The sequence below is a fragment of the Arvicola amphibius genome, chromosome 5 (assembly GCF_903992535.2).
Source record: "Arvicola amphibius chromosome 5, mArvAmp1.2, whole genome shotgun sequence".
Lineage (NCBI taxonomy): Eukaryota > Metazoa > Chordata > Mammalia > Rodentia > Cricetidae > Arvicola > Arvicola amphibius.
The window spans coordinates 120,631,466-120,650,176 of NC_052051.1; the positions used below are offsets into that span (position 1 = coordinate 120,631,466).

Below are 18,711 nucleotides of genomic sequence, written 5' to 3' on the forward strand. Positions count from 1 at the left end.
CTGCCAGCAATGAATGAGTATTCTCTGTTCTTCAGAGTCGTTTGTGTCACTTTTTGCTGGGGACCAGCCTCAGCAGAGAAGTGGGTCTCGAATCTTCTTCCTCTTCTCCTTCTCCTTCTTCTCCTCCTTCTCCTACTCCTCCTCCTCCTCCTTTATCTTTTTCTTCTGCTTCCTATTTTTTCTTCTGCCCTGAGCTTTAAACCTCAGTCTTTTATTGTAAATTTTACACAAGGAAAACGATTCTTTTTTCTTGCCAAAGGTTAATCATTACATGGCCAAGCAGTTCATAAGAAGTATAAAGATTCTTTGAAATCAGAGCATCATCATTCATTATGACATTTTCCCAGTTCCCAAGCCCCATGCCAACTACCATATTCTTAATTCTTAGCTGAGTTAATCATAAAACAACTTCTGAGGCTCTCACCTCAAAAGCCAACTACTTGCTGTTTACAGAAGCATAGTTCAGCAGGTTTTACTCCATTGCTATACCTTTCTCATTGTTGTTCCTCATAATTTCAATTTTGATTAATAAGGTCATAGACAGTCAGACCTACAGTCTTAGGTTCTTGAGAAACTTTATTCATCATAACCAAGTTTTTTTCTGTTTTAGTATAATTCTTTTGCCAAGTTTTATAATCAGATAAAAAACAATTTCTGCAGTTTTCCCAGATTTCCCCAATTCTTTCATTAGTCAGGATTTTTCCATAACCTGTTTTACAGCTTCAATGGCTGCCCGCTCTATCAGATCAGGAAGACTCATTTTATCATACAGCGCATCCATATTTTCAGATGCCACCGGTGTGAAAGGAGAAAAAGAACATGAAGAACAAGTACATTAATAGAATCGCTATAACCAGAATCATCTGTAACATTGCCAAATGTGTATGCAGACACCATAGAAGCGGTCCTCGGGGTACATAGGTGTTTCCTCCTTGGCCCTCAAGTAACATGCTGAGGGAATTGCTTCCTACATTTCAGGAACCACACTTGGAGGGGGGCTAGGCTTTGCCGTCTCCGGCAACTTTTCATCTTAATAACTTATCACTATACTCCTAAATGAGTGCATCTCTCAAGCCTCATCATAGAAGCTTCTCTTTGAAGTGAATGTAGATTAACGCAGAGTTTCACAACTGATCAAAGTACAAAGAAAGATAGACTGAGGAGTTCTCAGTCCTGAATGGGACATCTATGTTACACTACCCCCTCTCAAGGCTTTTGAAACACTGTGGAAGAGTTGGCAGGGAGACTATAAGAACCAGAGGCAGTGGATGACCACTACCAAATAACATTTTCCAGACACAGCACGAAGGTTGCACATATGAATGTTTATGGCAGCTGACGTAGACCTGTGAGAACTCAAAGTAGACAAAATCTCATTATGAGGGTGAGGCGGGTAAGTCCCACCTTTAGTTGAGAAGCTATTGGTGATTGATAACTGCTGGGAAAGAGCTAGTTTCCTATTAGGGTGTGGTTTTATATATATATATATAATATATATATACTTATATATATATAAAATATCATATATATATGGCATATATACATGTATATATGAGTGTGCATGTATATATATATATATATATACATGAGACATATATGTAAAAGTGTTTGTATATATAGAGATAAGAGAGAATTGAATTCTGTTACATCCACTGGAAATTTCTTTGTTGCTCTGTTCCTACCCACAGACCGTATAAGCTCTTGTAATAGTATCTGGCCATGTTAGCGGTGGCAAGACATTTTACTCTACAATATAAAGTCATTAATCTATCTTGAAGAAAATAAGAATGATATTCCAAGCAAAGACAGCACTATGGCTAAGGTTGGTGAAGAGGACTGTAATACAAATAAAAGGGAAGCCACAAGCCATTTATTTCAAGAGAGGGATACAGTGCGCAGGGGCAAGACATATGATAATATATGGGGGGGGGGAATGATCACACTGACTTAGGTAATCCATGTGCTATTCATTAAAAACATGTTCATGCCAAACATGCTTTAAACTGTTTTCAAAGGTGAGAACCATATTGCTATGGTATAAAAGTGAATAATGTTATAAATAGGTATCATTGTAATTTTGAAGATAAGTTAATGGAAGTGACATTGATGATTACCAAAATGTTATGTTTATAGGCAATTCATAGAACTCCAGGGAAGATCACTTAGCTTAATGAAGTCTAAACAAATTAAGAGGTCAAATGAAAAATAGAAAAAGATAACAGCAAAGACGACTACTGACATTTCTGTGCAAATAAATAAAGCGTAAGATAGCTGAGTGTGACTCAGAAAGCCACTGTTACTGAAGAATATGGTGAGGCGTGATAATGCATATTTAGGGTGCAAGAGCTCAGGAGAGTGAGGCAGGTGCATCATGAATCTGACAGTTGTCTCTGGTACACGCCTAGGTCTTTCTTCCAAGAAATATGAAGATTGCAAATTTAATGAATCTTCCTCAAATCATACAGTATGTGGCATAAGAAGAATGTATAGCACAAGTCAATCTAGAAGAAAACCCTATGTTTGCCCTTTATATCATGGAGTTATTAAGTATAAAATACTGTGTAGTTGTGTTGAGTGCAAAGTTGAGAAAATAAAATTACCATCATCTATCCAGGCATGATGGCAAATGTCTTCAATCCTAACACTCAGTAGGCAGAGGGGAAACTGGATTTCTGTGAGTTTGAGAGTAGCCTGATCTACATAGTGAGTTCCAGACCAGCCAGGGCTACATAGTGAGAACTTGTCGCAAAAATAAAAAAAAAAAACAATTCAAGGCTGCTTTATTTAATTTTTTAGATGAAGCACTAATACATTACCTTAGGTCAAAGTTTATATAAGGCAACATTTATGTGCCAAAATTTATTATTTTATTCTCATTGTTATTTTCATATAATTATCAGAAAAGTTATGAAAATAATTACTTTTGTCACAATTATGCTTCCTATTGATCAAATTGATGACACTCTGATTGTAAGGTCCAAGAGTTTTTCAATCATTTTTTTAAACTTTTAAGATTCCCTTTAATTATACACAGGAGCAGCCAAATTGCAGGCACATTACTTCCATGCCAATCATTTTGAAAGACACAAAATCCATCCTTGCTCTTGAAGTATATCATTAAAATTTTCAAGTAATTTTCAAAAGAAAATATAATGTCTTGAGACAAGTGGAACATGTGATATATACATTTTAAATGAAGAATTATTTGACATATAACATATAGCTTTCTTATGAAGAGATTACACCAATACCCCATGTTTCAATTGGGAACATTTTACATAATTTTCCTATTTAATTTGTTATAATTTACCTCAGTGCATTTTAAATGGCAAAATATGTTTCTAGGCAGAATTTCCTACTATGACTATAACTTTCTCTTTGTTCATAGTTCTGTTCTCTATAAAGTGTTCTGACATCTTTCCCTTTGATAGGTCTTACACTTACTAGGTTCATTTAATTTATATAAAGACATCTTACCAAAGATTTTAAACTTAAGGCTATCTACCATAACTTCTATTTTTAGCTTGAAGAATCAAGAAAATATTCAATATTATTTATTCCAAATTCTCAATATAGTAACTTTTCAATGGTTTTAATAAAATGAGGGTAAGACATTGGCTTGATTTAAATTTAAAAATGGGAAATCACTGCCATTGGATGCAGCAGTGACTTTTAAACCGACAAGCTTATTCCTGCCCTGAAATGTTCATTCTGAAGAAGCTCTGGTGACAATGAAGAACGCCTCTCTCCTTCAAGTACATCTTGAAGATGTGGAAAATCCAAGCTCCACCCAGAAATTCCATTCCCCTGTGGTTACTCATCTGGACCACAGACATGTAGGACCTGTCTGAAAGAGACATAAGGAGCAGTAGAACACCACCTCTGAGTCATCCTTTAATATAGTGGAGCCTTAGAGGGAACAAGCAGGGGGGATGTATTGGTTGCTAGGAAAATGTAGGTTACTGGAAGAAAGTAGCATCCTCCATTATACGATCTAAGGTGCGACTCACATAATTGTTTTCCTTCTTAAGATTGATGGGGCCCATGAGGTATTTCTTTAAGGTGGTGACGATCATCATAAATGCCTAAGGTGGATAGGACTGCACATGGTTTTAGAAGGAGAATTTTATAAAGAAGGTGGAGATCCCAACTCCATTCATGCTGTCTCTCTCTCTATATATAAGCCTGGGTGTTTATTCTAGGTTTCTTTGGAAGTGTCTTGACAGAGAACCTAAGCTGAGCTGAGCAAAGCAGCCTTGATCTGAGTGAGTGGACTGACACCATGAAAATAGCAGGTGTCTTTCTGCTTCTGTCTCTGACCCTTCTCTGCTTTTCCTCAGGTGAGTTTCTCCTTAAAGTTAACATCCCACTGTTGTTACATAGAACCAGAAAGGAAAAATGTAGATCTTCCTCGCATTTCTAGAGTCGCATGACTTTTACGTAAAAGAGCAGTTAAGAAAGACTGTGCTGATGACGGTGACAGTGGCTGTGAAGATGGCGATGAAGCTGGTGAGATGGTGGGGAGTCTCATTCACAGAGCTCACGCTTTGCTCTAGCCTTGAACTAAGGGCGGCTATAGCTCATCTCTGACTCTCTTGTAAGAAGTTCATAACCCTGTTCTTCATATAAGAAACTGTGGCAGAAAAGGAAATTATTACAAGTCAGTAGAAACATGATTTTGATTGAGGTCTTAAGAACACCACAGTTGATGCTTATTTTTAAGTACAAATCTAGAAGATGAATAATTGGCCTTACAACTAATCTTGCCTTTTCAGAAAAACGTTCCTGTCCTTTTTTATTATTTCAAAGAGACTAAAGTAATTGAAATTAACCTGGGTGTGGGGGTAGAAACTCAGTGTGGAAAGCTTTGAAAAGAAAGCTATGGAGCTTTAGAAAGAAGAAGCATATGCAACAAGAAGAGAAAACTAATCCTCAAGCAGGCAATATCTTGAACCACTTAAATGAGCAATGGATATGCATTTTGTCAGCTGAGGAGGTTCAAAGTCACACTGTAAAGTAACATTCATCTGGAGATGAAAAGTCAGCACTTCTAAGCCAAAGGAACCCCTTGATGAGCATGTTTGTCAAGGGACAGAGTGTCCACTGGGGTAAATTGACACATCGTTCCCACTGGTACCCTATGTATCCTCTTAGATAGTCTTTCCTGTGTAAATGCTAAGAGACGAGACTAAGCTCGGTTTAAGGAAGAAGGGTTTTCATGGATGATGTATCATTTTGTGGGACAGTAGGTGATAAACTGCATTGCCTTCAAAGTTTCAAGTTAAAGATTTTTTAATTTTTGGTGAAATTAAGTTGGTAGAGAAAACTCACTCTAGTTAGTCATATTTACAGAAACAAGTTCTTATAAAATACGTATTTAAAAATAGTTGAAAAAGGCCTGTAATGTTGCTGAATATGTTTGACTTAAAACTAAACTACTCAAAAATATTTTGTGAAGTAACAGAAAGTTAGACCTATGCTAAAACTTAGCCCTTGAAGTCAGTTGTCATCCTCTGTACAGATGAATTGACTTTATCAATATCTAGTTTACAAAAGTACTGAGTTCTTCAGAGCACGGATGCTTCCTAGACACATCAAATGTCACTCACAAGGATATCATTCTCAAAATAACTAAAGCTGAAACTGAGAAAGTTAATTTAAGTCCTAGCATTTCCATCATTCAGTTCTACCATTTCTGAGGGTTTTTTTTCTTTATGTATTAAATGAAAATGTAGAATAACTGCTCTTATATAGGGAAATAAATGAGAAAATTAATAACGAGTTTGACATAGTAGTTGGTATACAATAAATGTTCAACAAATATCTTAAATTAATCCCATAATTAAAATACAAAAGAGTAATTTTTCTTAAGCATGGTCAATATGAATCTATCTCCTGCCTTGCCATTTTCTAAATATGGAACAGTAGGTAATTCCTCCTTTTACCAGGCACAGGGTTTTCAGAGTGAAACATTGAAAATGGCAATAATTAATTTTCCAAGACCATAAAAATCACTAACAGATTTTACAAAATACAGAGTTCTAGGGACTATCTGGGTTCACAACATAGCTTTCCAAAAGTATAGCAGAAGGTTCTGTACTCATAATGATCACTTACTCTGCCAGTTATGAATCAGTGCTGCTGGTAAAGCTTCTGGAAGAGACAATGAGGCCCATATAAAGTTTAAATGCTGAGGACTTTCCTGCATCCATTGATGCATTGCATTTGGAAGTACCCCTGCCTGTCATCCCTGGGTACTGGTCCATGATGGCAGCAGCATCCGTCTGTACTTCCTCCCTGAAGAAGTCTTGGCCTTACACAGATGGAAGGCGTTGGTACATTTGCAGTTGCACCAAATGCACCACACACTTAAAACCATGGATGTTAAAATTAAGAAGGAAGAAGAGAGTGAAAAGTGAGGCTGCACAGGGACCCACCTTCAGAAGTTTAAAGAAATAGAGAAGACGTAGAAAATGAGGCATGGAAAGAGGAGGGATCAGTGTTTAACAATGCATATTTGAGCCATATCTTTAAAATTGAGTTTCAGTAGAAAGAACAGAAGGGTAATCCTGAGTTCAGTAAACAGCTAACATCACCACTGACCATGACACATGCTTTTGACAGTAAAGGCAAGGGCTTCACCTTGGAATTCTGGTTAGGCGACTCTTTTCAACTCTTCTTCTATGAAGGGGGACCAAAGATGATAAAGTCATTCCCGCCGTGAACGAAAAACAAGCCCAAAGCATTGACATTAATCTCTAGATTTTAAACCTTCAGCAGTCTCTTAATCCTAATCCCCAACAAATGTGTCTCTTCATCTACTGATCCCCAAGAAAGGAACATACACAAAAACAAGACATTTTGAGACTTCATGATTTGGCCAACAATCAGAAAGAGGTGTGCATATTTCTGCTAAGTTTGTAGATCTTACTTTTACACATTCAGAAATTACAATGTTTGGAATTTATGCTGTTTTTCAGGTGCCTTTGGTCAAGGAGGGAAGGTGAGACCCCATCTGTCTGTATTTTTCTGCCCTAGGTAGAATGTGGCTGCTATTCCATTGCTAAAAAGAGGTTTGTCTACATTATGAAAAAAGGGCAAGTCGGGAGACCAGAAGGGCCAAATTGAGAAATCAGACGAAACAATGAGATTTTAAACTACAGTTTCTCATGGTATACAATTTTAAATTTAAAGGTTCTTAAGCCTATATTTATATGTATATTGTCAGAGTTCTCTGACTATACACAAACAGAGTGTGGGTGTGAAAGAAAGTTTATGTCCTATTCTTAACATAGCCAGGCTACTGAGCTGAAAAGTTTCTCAGTTCTCAAGGTTGAAAATGTCACAGCTGTTAAACTAGGCACTAACTCACCTCATAGAATTACAGTCATCATTAAACTGTAAAAACAAGGCAAATCATTTGGAAAACTATAAAAGTTTATGTGAATTAGTTACTGATCTGTAATTAACTACCTCTAATAGAGTTAGAAGAGAGGGCTTTGTCTTTTGCTTTTTTGTGTTTACAGAAGTAAAAATGAACATAATTTTGTGTATGGAGAATATATAGCCTGCAGTGTTCAATTTTAAATACAAGTTGGGATTAAAACTCAAGATGAGCATAGATTTTCTTCATTAAGGTGTTTTTGTTCCCCTCTCAGGCTTATTCAACAGCCTTTTTTTTCTGTATTTATTGATCTAATAGTTAAAAACTTCTACAAACAAGTGCTGTTTGCCCAGCTGGTTCTGTTCTTTCTGTTGGGCATTTCAATTTGATTTGGGTACTAGCTTTTTAAATCTTAGCATATCTAAGAACTCTTGGCATCAAATTTTCCAGACAGTGTTCCCAACTGATTGGGCATTCAAAAAAAGTTTTAAAAACTACTTTTCAACTCTGTTGTGTATATTATACTCATTAGAGTTTATTTTATTGTCTCATAAATTAAGATTCATCTTAAAATTGATGGCGTCTTGTAATTTATATAGCAAACCCATGTGTCTTAGTGTTCTTTTTTATTGATTTTTATTGAGCTCTATTCCCCTCCCTGCCTCTCCCCTCCTCCCTTCAGCCCTCCCCCAAGATCCCCATGCTCCCAATTTACTCAGGAGATCTTGTCTTTTCCTACTTTCTACTTCCCATGTAGATTAGATCTGTGTGCGTCTCTTTTAGTGTCCACATTGTTGTCTATGTTCTCTTGGATTGTGATTTGTAGGCTGATTTTCTTTGCTTCTTTTTTTAAAAACCACCTATGAATTAGGACATGTGTTAATTGTCTTTCTGTGTCTGGGTTACCATGCTCAAAATAATGTTTTCTAGCTCCATCCATTTTCCTGCAAAATTCAAAATGTCATTTTTTTTCTGCTGTACAGTACTCCATTGTATAAATGTACCACATTTTCCCTATTCATTCTTTGGTTGAGGGGCATTTAGGTTGTTTCCAGGTTCTTATATGCAACTCTATATCCTAAAATGTATGTGCTCAAATAAATGTTATGGTACAGTTTATGCTAAATGTAGAAGCAATTCAGAAGGTCCAAAGACTCAGCTAATATGTTTCATATTCCATTAGACTGTAAAATAAGATGAATAAAATAAATAGAAGCATTGTACATAAAACTAAAGGATTTGAAACTTAATCCCAGTTTTCTCATTAACCATCAGGTCACTTCCTTTCTTGGAATTTTCTTTTCTGAGAGTTAATTGTACTTTATATTGTTCATGTTATATCTCCCATTTATTTATCCTGTTCTTTTCCATTAGCCATTATCTTACAGTCTGCTTGCCTCAGGGTCCCCTAACGTGCTTTCTGAATACACGAATCCTCATGGAAGACCTTCAGTAACAGTTGAATGGTTCAGGGGTTTGAATCTGCATTCTAAACAACTGTACAGATGATACCTACACAGAACAAACCTAGCAATTAAAAAAAAAAGAAAGGAACGGCAACCAAGATAGAGTGTGAAGTACTGGTTTGGAGTGAGACAAGGTGAATGACATCTAATTCACAGTTACTTGTCGTGTTTTTGGTTGATATCTTTTCCTTATCAATACCTCCATTTTTACCTTTGAAGATGAAGGTTGAGGTCCATTGCTATCTAAAGCCTCTTGCTGGTTGAACTAAATATTTGAATCATTGTGAACCAAGCCTGCACTGCCAAGGCTGTCACCTTGGAAATATAAAATAAAAGGAAGATTCTGCCCTCCCAGACCACACCCAAGCAGCTTGACTCTTCTTTCTTCATGGCCAAGGGGAGAGTAGGGTCGAAGGAATTAGTGATATTAGGAACATGCTGGCTCAAGCCAAGACAAAAGGAAGGCAGGTTTCCTCCAGCACCTAAGCCATTCTTCCCAGGCCAGGAATTTTGTCCATGACACATATCTGGGAAATTATAGTGTACTCCTAATTATAGGTCTTTATAAATTTCATGTTCTTTCCCAACCATCCTTCATGGTAACTGGGTGTGTTTTGTTATACCCATACATGTGGCCTCAGCTCTGGGAAGGCTGAGGCAGGAGAATCATCTAACTTTAAGACTAACTAGTTAATGTAATGAATGCCATACCAGACAAGCCTAGGCACCAGAGAGAATAGATGTTTTCTGCTTTTCTATTATTTTCACTTTCCAGGCTCAAAGTTTGGATGTCTTACCCTTAAAGAGCCATTTAAATGTGTGGCCCTAACAACAGTTTCTTCTGTAGTGCTTTTAGGCACAACTAACTATTATATTTTAAAAGACTGATTAATTTTAGAATATTTGTAAAACAACATTCTACTACTGAGTTTGAGGTTCTTGAATCTTCCCAACTACCTTAGTTTTGCTTAAAATTAATGTACTGGTAATATTTTTTATTTCTTTTTTATCGATTTTATTGAGCTATACATTTTTCTCTGCTCCCCTCCTTTCCTCTCCCCTCCCCTTCAGCCCTCTCCCATGGTCCCCAGGCTCCCAATTTACTCAGGAGATCTTGTCTCTTTTTACTTCCCATGTAGATTAGATTAATGTATGTCTCTCTTAGGGTCCTCATTGTTGTCTGGGTTCCCTGGGATTGTGATTTGTAGGCTGCTTTTCTTTGCTTTATGTTTTAAAACCACTTATGAGTGAGTACATATGAAAATTGTCTTTCTGGGTCTGGGTTACCTCACTCAATATATTTTCTAGCTCCAATCATGTACTGGTAATATTTAAATGCAGTTTGAAGCGGTTGGAGAGTATCCCCAATGTAACCACAGGTGGAACTATGAAGCTTGGTGAAGAGAATGTGGGTTAAGTCTCAGCAGCAGGAAGTGGGTTGGATCAAGCCCCAGGACTGCTGTGTCCCTATTGACTTAGCTGTAATCAGCATCACAGATCCATGTATTCTCTGTCAAAGGCTTCAACCAAACTATTCTCTAGCAAAGCTGATGTGCTGATTATTGTCATCCTGCCTTATGCAAGGAATATGATGAAAATCATAGTTTAAAATAACATTTGTTCAAATGTAGAAAGGATTAGATACCAGTAGGAAATCGCTTGTATAGAACTGAATTTATTATGGTATTGGTCAGACAAGAAATGCTAAGGACTGTTGCAGGTACTAAATGGAACTAGCGTAGAAGAGAAGTTAAGAAAGAAAGAGAGAAAGAGAGAGGGGGGGAATGGCAACTTCAGTAAGAGAGCAGGCTGAGGAATTTGAAGAAAAGCACTTTCATCAAAATGAATCACGTAGAATAAAAGTCTAGTTGACAGGAAAAGAAGACATGCTTCGGAAATAAGTAATTCTTAACTACGAATTAAGGTGTCTTAATTCTCTGACATATAAAAATTAGAGATTGAATTATTAATGAAAATTCAAAATTAAATCCTGGGCTGGATAAGTATTATTTGAGAAAATGTGTATTCTTAGAGGGAATATTAAAGAGGAAAAAACAAAAAGAAATAGTTGAAGAACAAGGGAACTGACATATTATAAATCTAGGAGTTTAAAAATATTTTGATGATCAAGAGTTGCGAAGGTTCATTAGTAGCAAGTATTCTTGTGAGCATCATTTTTGCTGATCACTTCTAAGAGAAGAGAGGCACATAGAAGGGGAAGGCTAATCTAGACCAGTGGTTCTCAACCTTCTTAGTACTGCAACCCTTTAACACAGTTTCTCATGTTGTGGTGATCCCCAACCATAAAATTATTTTCATTGCTACTTCATAACTGTAATTTTGCTGCTTTTACGAATCATAATATAAATATGAGTGTTTTCTTGTCATCTTAGGTGACCCCTGTAAAGGGGTCATGACCCACAGATTAAAAATCACTGGTCTAGACAGAGGTGGGTTAGAAAGACTGGAGTTGATGAAGGATGCAGTTGGATTGACTGGGAGTGATTTAAAAGACATCCCTTTTCCCCTTAAGCCCTTGTGCTTGTGTGTGAGAACGTACATTTTCATTGGCTTGTTCTGTAAACTTAAGATGATTAAAACAGTAACCATCTCGAATCTTTAGTTGACTTTATAAGTATAGGTGCTCAAATTTCAACAAAATTAAACAATTCTATTCACTCAGTAAATACTGCTAATCTGAGTACTGAAATGTCATATCTTTCCAAATTTATTTTTTTTAGCAGATAACAGTTCTTTGAGCAACCACAAGGGGGCAGGCCGATACTCAGTTTGATACCCAAGAACGGACTATAAATTTTACATGTATGTTCTTCTCACATATATTGCAACCAGACTGCAGTTTCATCTCCCTCCCATCCTCTCAGTATCTCTCCCCCCAACCGTCTCCCAAAGATCTACCACCTCCTCCTACCCTCAGAAAAGATCAAGCCTCCCAGGGAGATCTACCATACATGGCATAACAAGCTATAGTTAAGACCAGGCACATACCATCGTATCAAAGTTGGACAAGACAATCCAGTAGGAGGAAACTGATATCACAAAAAGGTAAAAAAGTAAGAGACAGCCCCCGTTCCCACTGTTAGGAATTCCACAAGAACACCAACCTATACAAAAATAACATATATGCAGAGGATCTAGGTCAGACCCCACAGGCTCCCTGATCTCTGCAAGCCCTCATGAGTTCCTGTCAGTTGGTTCTGTGTTCTCATGGTGTCTCTAACCTCTCTGGTTCCTCCGCCCTACCCCCGCAGAACTTCCTGAGCTCTGCTTAACATTTGGCTGTGGATGAAGTCTCTCTGGTGTCTTTGATGATGGCTCTGCTAGGCTCCAGTCCCAGAACACTATAGGCAGGATAAATTGAAGGAGGCAGGTCTTGAGGTTGGGTTGGTGCCCTAATCCCATTACTTGAGCCCTTGCCTGGTTACAGAAGTTGGCCAGTTCAGGATCCCATGTACCGGACGCATTACCAGGACTCTTGGATAGGGTTTCTCTTGTAGTTTCCATTGCACTCACTTTCTTCCTCTCCCCCCAAATCCCCACCCCTCAATTTCCAGTCTTGGGAACAGGAGGGATCAGGTGAGGGGGAGGGAGAAAATACTGGGATAAACGACTGATATAAGTCTTGAATATCAAAGAAAATTGAGTGGTATTTCTTGTTAAATCTGAAAGCAATTCAAATATTAGAATAATCACATTAAAATAGGGAAGCAACCACATCAAAATTCTAGGATATGATACAGTTTACCAGGATGTTGTTTATGATAATACTCTTCCACATAGAACTTGATATTTTACAAAGTGTTTTTAGGGGGGTAATTAATACATCAGTCCCACAAATAGGTGTTACCAGCCTCTTGTATATGTTAGACAATTAAACCCAATGTAAAGAAGCTGATAAGTATGAGAAGCAAAATTCAAGTCCAACTCAGTCTAATTCCATTTGGGGACCAACTGCCTCAGAGCACAACTCTTTGGATGCATTTTTATTAGATCCAGGGGGCATCTCAGTTCTCCTAACACCCCTAATCCTCCACGAATGGAACCTACGTGGAGAAAAGGTAACTTGTTCATCTCTCCCAGTCTGGATCTGCTTTAGCCTCCACTAAGAAGCACATCATTTGAATGTCATTCAGGCACCTACAACCAAATTAAACAGAAGGAACTCAGGCAGATGAAAGGCATGGCAATAGTAAATCTTAATGTTTCTCCTTTGGGGTAGGAGCTACGGTCTCATTCTACCCATCACACTGCCGCAACATTTGGTGACTCTTCGATATCCAGGTTTTTCTTCTGATGCCAACAATCTTGATTAAACTTTTCAGTGAAGCAGAGGCCTCCCTAAATACAGAAGAAACACTGAGGCAAGAAAAGTCACATTTCTCATCCAGCTGAATGAAGAAAAAGCTTCATTTAAATGACTTCATTGAAAGAAGTCATAGCTACTCTGAGACCATCTAAACTAGAAAGGCCACTAGTGTATCAGCGATGAAAAATACCAGGTTATGTGACTGGAAACAACTCTTGTAGCTTCCTTAAGAAAAGGCCTCCAATAAAGAGGCAATCTTTCTGCAATCCAATCCAGGACCATTTTAAACGTTCCACAATAATGATGCAAATCCCTATGCCATATTTGGTCTCTGAGACGGCCCTAAGAATCTTGGAACAAGGCATAGCAGGTGTCTGAGAGATGCTTTCTTCATTCAAGTAATTAAAAACACAGGAATTGTTTCACTCAGGATAACACAACCAACAATAGAGAAAGTTCTAGAACACGTCTCAGTCACTGCAGGGTTTTTGAAGCATCCCACTAATTATCAGTGTTGAGCTATCTGTTGTGAGGCAGTTTGTTCACAAGCTGGCTGATCAGTGTGAATTTCTTTATTAAAACCCTTTGCTCTTCCTAATCTTTTTCCAAGTGGCAGGAGAAGGTAGTGAGTGAACTTGAGGAATGCTAAGGGGATGAGAAATATTCAAAGAGAATGATCTCCCCAATCACCTGTCTTTGTAGCTGCTTTCCCAAGGAAAAAGAGGCTGGATCAATTGTGGTGCTCATTGAAGAATTTCCCATGCAAAAATGTGGGCAAATTTGGTTTGGGCAAATTTTAATGGTGTTCTATTTCCAAAACAAGGTATACAACATGATGTTAAAGGGTAAAATAAATAAAATGATACTATTGTAAAGGTACTATATCTATTACTCCAAATAGTTAACCATTTTTTCATGATAATAACAGCTAAAATCTACTCAGTTAGCTGGAATTATAGTACAATACAATTTCAGTATCTATAACATTTATGTTGTTCAATAAAACTGATAAACTCTATTAATGAAATCTGGGTGTCCTGATCATAACTGTGGTCACAAAGTGACACTGAGTCTAATTCTCTCAATAATGATATATTATTATTCAATTATTCAACCACAGTAGATTATTGGAAATTCTGGACTCAAATGAGAAAGAATATGTTCAAGCATGGGTAAGGCCTTCAATTCCAAAATACACTAGTCTTTTATCTCTTGGTGGAATTTCAGATTTAAATGAAGTAATATCTTTGAAAATGATTAACTTGGAGGTACTGAAAAACACAAGGATATTATTTTCGTGGAGGGAGAAGAAGATTAAAGCTTTGTTCATATGTAAATATTGCTGTTACTTCTGATATCTGAAGTTTTGTTCAATGGATTTCGTGTTGTCAATATCCTGGAAATAAAAGTACACCAAATATCAATTATATTGTTCTTGTATTAACAAGCATCTTACTGCTACTATTTAAATAATTTTTGATTAGTGTAATGGATAGGATGTTATTAACATAGATACTACCATGCATTTCTGTGATAACAGCTCTTAATTCAATGTAACAAATGTGCTCATAAGTCTGAATGAAACCTCAAGATCCTTCTAAACACAAAAGTTTAGGGGACCAATAATAAATTACTATTGTAGTCAGCAAAGCTCATATTTTACAAACAGATTCTTTGAGTAAGTTAGTGCAAAGGCATTAGATTTTTGTTTCTAGTATATAAAGGGGTATTGCATTCACAGGAAAAACTAAGAAGCTTCAAGTACTGTCTAGAAACTGCCCTACCAGGACCATCCATGTTTTGATAGTATGCATAAGTGCTATTACATTAACACAGTACTTGTTAATAAAGAAATGGCATATATTACCCAAAACTACTCTCAATTTAATGTTGGAATAAAAAGTCTTGTAGCATTTGGCCTTATTAACTTACTCAGGTATAATAATGCATTTCTCACATTCCTATTGCTTAATAAAATGTCTCAGTGAAGCAAAATGTTCTACCTAAGTATCTATTTCAGTATACATTATGTTAAGCATTCTATTAGACATACTATTATTGGTGCTGTTTTTTTCATTGTAGATTAATTGTGGTGAGTTCCGTAACCCCAATGTCTTCTGTACTCGGGAATCTGACCCCCTCTGTGGCTCTGATGGTCAGACATATGGAAATAAATGTGCCTTCTGCAAGGCATTGGCGTAAGTGTTGTTCTCACCACACCTGTCTTGTGAGCAGAAGCTTCCAATGGTAGATTAATATTTTTGAGCTATTCTAGCATGTTATGTTCATATCTCCAATGAAGACTAAAAAAAATACACCTCCAGAAAATGGATTGAAAAGAAATGTCTCAAAAGTGAATAAACCAATTATTTCAAAACACTTTAACTACTTTGTACCTATCATGAACATTTGGGAATTTCTTTGTAATACATTTTGCATATAACAGTTTACCTTTAATAAGTCTTATACTTTTCATTGTTTTATTTTTTAAATATTTATTCATTTTTGTTTTATGTATGTAAGTGCTTTACCTGCACATATGTCTGTGCACCATGTACATGCCTGATGCCAAGGGAGGCCAGAGAGGGTCTCAGACTCCCTGGAACAAGTGCTACAGTTGGTTGTAAGCTGCCATGTGGGTTCTAGGACTGAAATCCAGGTCTTCTGCAAGAGCAGCCAATGTTCTCGTAAACACTGAGCCATCTTTTCAGGCCTGTTTTTTTTTCTTATTTTTTTATGGCTCTTTGTCTTGGAGAGGGGTGGAGTGGGGGTATGGGTGGAAGGGAGGGGAGGGAAGAGGGAGGAGGAGGGAAGGAGATGGAAATCTTTAATAAAAAAAATGAGGAAAAAAAACATAAAAAAATAAAGATAGAATTCCAATATAAAAAAAATTAGTTTAAAATGTCAATATTGATCTCAATAAATTTTTTTGGTTTTTTTGAGACAGGGTTTCCCTGTAGTTTCTAGAGCCTGTCCTGGAACTAGCTCTTGTAGACCAGGCTGGCCTCGAACTCAGAGATCCGCCTGCCTCTGCCTCCCGAGTGCTGGGATTAAAGGTGTGTGCCACCACCGTCCGGCTCTGATCTCAATATTTAATCAGCACATTAATGTGTAAAATATCTATCCAATTCAAAGCAATTCTTCTCCACAGAAGTTTGAGGTATAGGATGAGATTTGCATGAATGGAAGGACATACACCTGATAAAAAAAAAACTTGCATGTGCAGTCTGCTATAAAATGTAAAAAGCTTCAAGGTTTGGCTCATTTTCTTAAATATTCTGCCGAGACAGAACTATGACTTATGGCTTATTGGCACATTTCTCCATCCATCTACATTTCACTCCTCAACAGTGAGTGATGACTATTGAAAGTTCAAGACTAAGAGTTGAGATTAGTCTAAGATTCATTCTTTTCACGCTTAGATGAGGGGATTCAATTCACTTCTGCTGAATAGCAGTTAGACACCACCAAAACCCAATAATCAAAGAGGTGGTACCATGAAATTTCCCTGGGCACTGTGACAAACTCTGAAGATACTGCATTAAGCATATTTTTATCATTTTTTTTTTCTCATAGGAAAAGTTCTGGGAAGATCAACCTAAAGCATCATGGGAAATGCTGAACATGAGCTGGCATTTTCGGCCAGCTTGCCTATCCTCTCAGCTTAATTTTTTTGATTTCTACTTTTGCTTTTCTCTGGCAAATCCCATAAATTAAAAAAAAAATAAAACAACTTTTTCTCGGTGTGGGTCTTGTGTAGGTCAATATGTCTGTTTCCTTTAATTTGTCAATAAAGTAAATTCTGCCGAATTGATTACCTTTTGGTCTGGGATTAATATAACAATTGATACAACAGAGAATACTGAACTTGACTCCGTAATTTGCATCAAAATCCTTCTTCTCTCATCAAAATACAGTCTCCATCACAATAGAGTCCTGTGAAAATATCTCCACTCTACCACTTTTGGAATTTTCATTGCAGTAATAAAGCTAACATCAATGCTACTTCACAACATGCTATTTAAATATTAATCAGAAGATACTGATGCTTCTTAATATCAGTAAAGATATTTTACATAAAAGCAAAATATGGATCATCTATGATGTTTGTTTTTAACTATCTTTGAAATAATGTAGTTGGGCTGTGTAATATTGAAATCCACAAAGTATTTGGCCTCCTGAAAACATCATGAGGCACTCTGAATGAGAAGTATAAGAATGCTCAAGATGAACAGTGAATATTTAACAAATTGACCATTCAATAAAGAGCATGTGAAAACCTTCTTAATGAAGAGTGAAATTCATTGTAAAATGGGGGAAAAGTATAAATCACTAGAAATCCAAAGGGTTACATAAATTTAGTTATTAACTAAAAGAAATCAGTTCCAATTAGAAGAAAACTAAAAATTACAAGAATCCTTTTGATAAGGCAGTCATATTCCATGTAGCTACTCCATTCTATGAAAACCTACAATCATAATGTTCAAGTTCATCTCAATCTGAGAAATCAGCATGGAAGTCTTTGAAACCAGTCATTTGAATACTTTAATGCATGAGAATGTGATATTTATAAATAATGCCTTCCTGAGGGAAATTGCACTTAACCACATATCAAGATTCACTTCAAAGCAATGACTATCACTCTGTTAAAAGCCTTTTCCTGGGTGCCCAATTTGGAGCAGATGCTGTTCTGAGTACTGATGAAAACACATTTAAATGGAAGTAATAAGAACCAATAATTCTTCAATAACTTATTGAACTTGCATTTAAAAATGGAAAAATAAAGTAAAAATAGAAGCAATAAATATGATAAATAATACATAGTGAGATGAGATGTAATATGTGCTACAGGAAAAATAGTAAGTAGCATCTGATAATATCTGTAAAAGATTCTTAGGGAGGAGTGGTAACCAATGACAATATTATGTTTGGTGGTTAGAGTCACTCTTCCTGGGAAGACCTAGAGGTGCTAGAATTGTCCAAGCAAATGTCTTGAAGAAAAACAAAGGAAGAAGCAAGGCCACAGTCCTTGAGGCTGATGCATGCCTAGTTTGTTCTAGATGAGACAGCGGGGCTGAGGAAGATTTTGTTGAGTAGACAAACAACAGATGACCATGACAAAGAACAATGTGCCCAAAATGTGTGGCATGGTGGTTATTGTTTAGACTTTGGCTTTGACATTAATGAGCAAGATATGTTTTTAGTTATGAATGTTAAGATCATATGTCTGACTTGTGTCAGAAGATTTAACTCACTGGTAGAGCACTAGCCCAGAATGAACATTGCCTATGTTTGTTCTCCAGCTCAATTAGTAAGTATACAAGCGCAATTAAATTTCAAATACATTTGAGACATTGTGATGATACTTTTTCATGAAATATAATCAAATAAAATCTAGCCAGACACAAGTGTTATGAGTGACTAGATAAAGGATCCAAGATATCATTTAGATACACAAGGAAAAGCATATAGGCATATGTTTTCCATGTCTAGAGATCATCACCTTGTTACACAAAAAATAGCTATATAAATTG

At 36.7% G+C, this 18,711-nt stretch overlaps 1 protein-coding gene across 1 annotated transcript; it reads left to right on the top strand.

The window, feature by feature from the left end:
• The first annotated feature begins 6,377 nt into the window (after positions 1-6,377).
• Positions 6,378-16,799, top strand: Spink6 (serine peptidase inhibitor Kazal type 6). The gene is made up of 4 exons (XM_038331475.1): positions 6,378-6,415; positions 6,946-7,003; positions 15,260-15,375; positions 16,754-16,799. Exons 1-4 carry the CDS (start codon positions 6,378-6,380, stop codon positions 16,797-16,799), a joined length of 258 nt encoding a protein of 85 aa, XP_038187403.1.
• The last annotated feature ends 1,912 nt before the right edge of the window (positions 16,800-18,711 follow it).

Coding starts and splice junctions, on each gene's coding strand:
- Spink6 (XM_038331475.1), top strand. CDS start 6,378: ATGGATGTTAAAATTAAGAAGGAAGAAGAGAGTGAAAA. Junction 6,416..6,945: donor AAGGAAGAAGAGAGTGAAAA/GTGAGGCTGCAC, acceptor TTACACATTCAG/AAATTACAATGTTTGGAATT. Junction 7,004..15,259: donor CCTTTGGTCAAGGAGGGAAG/GTGAGACCCCAT, acceptor TTTTCATTGTAG/ATTAATTGTGGTGAGTTCCG.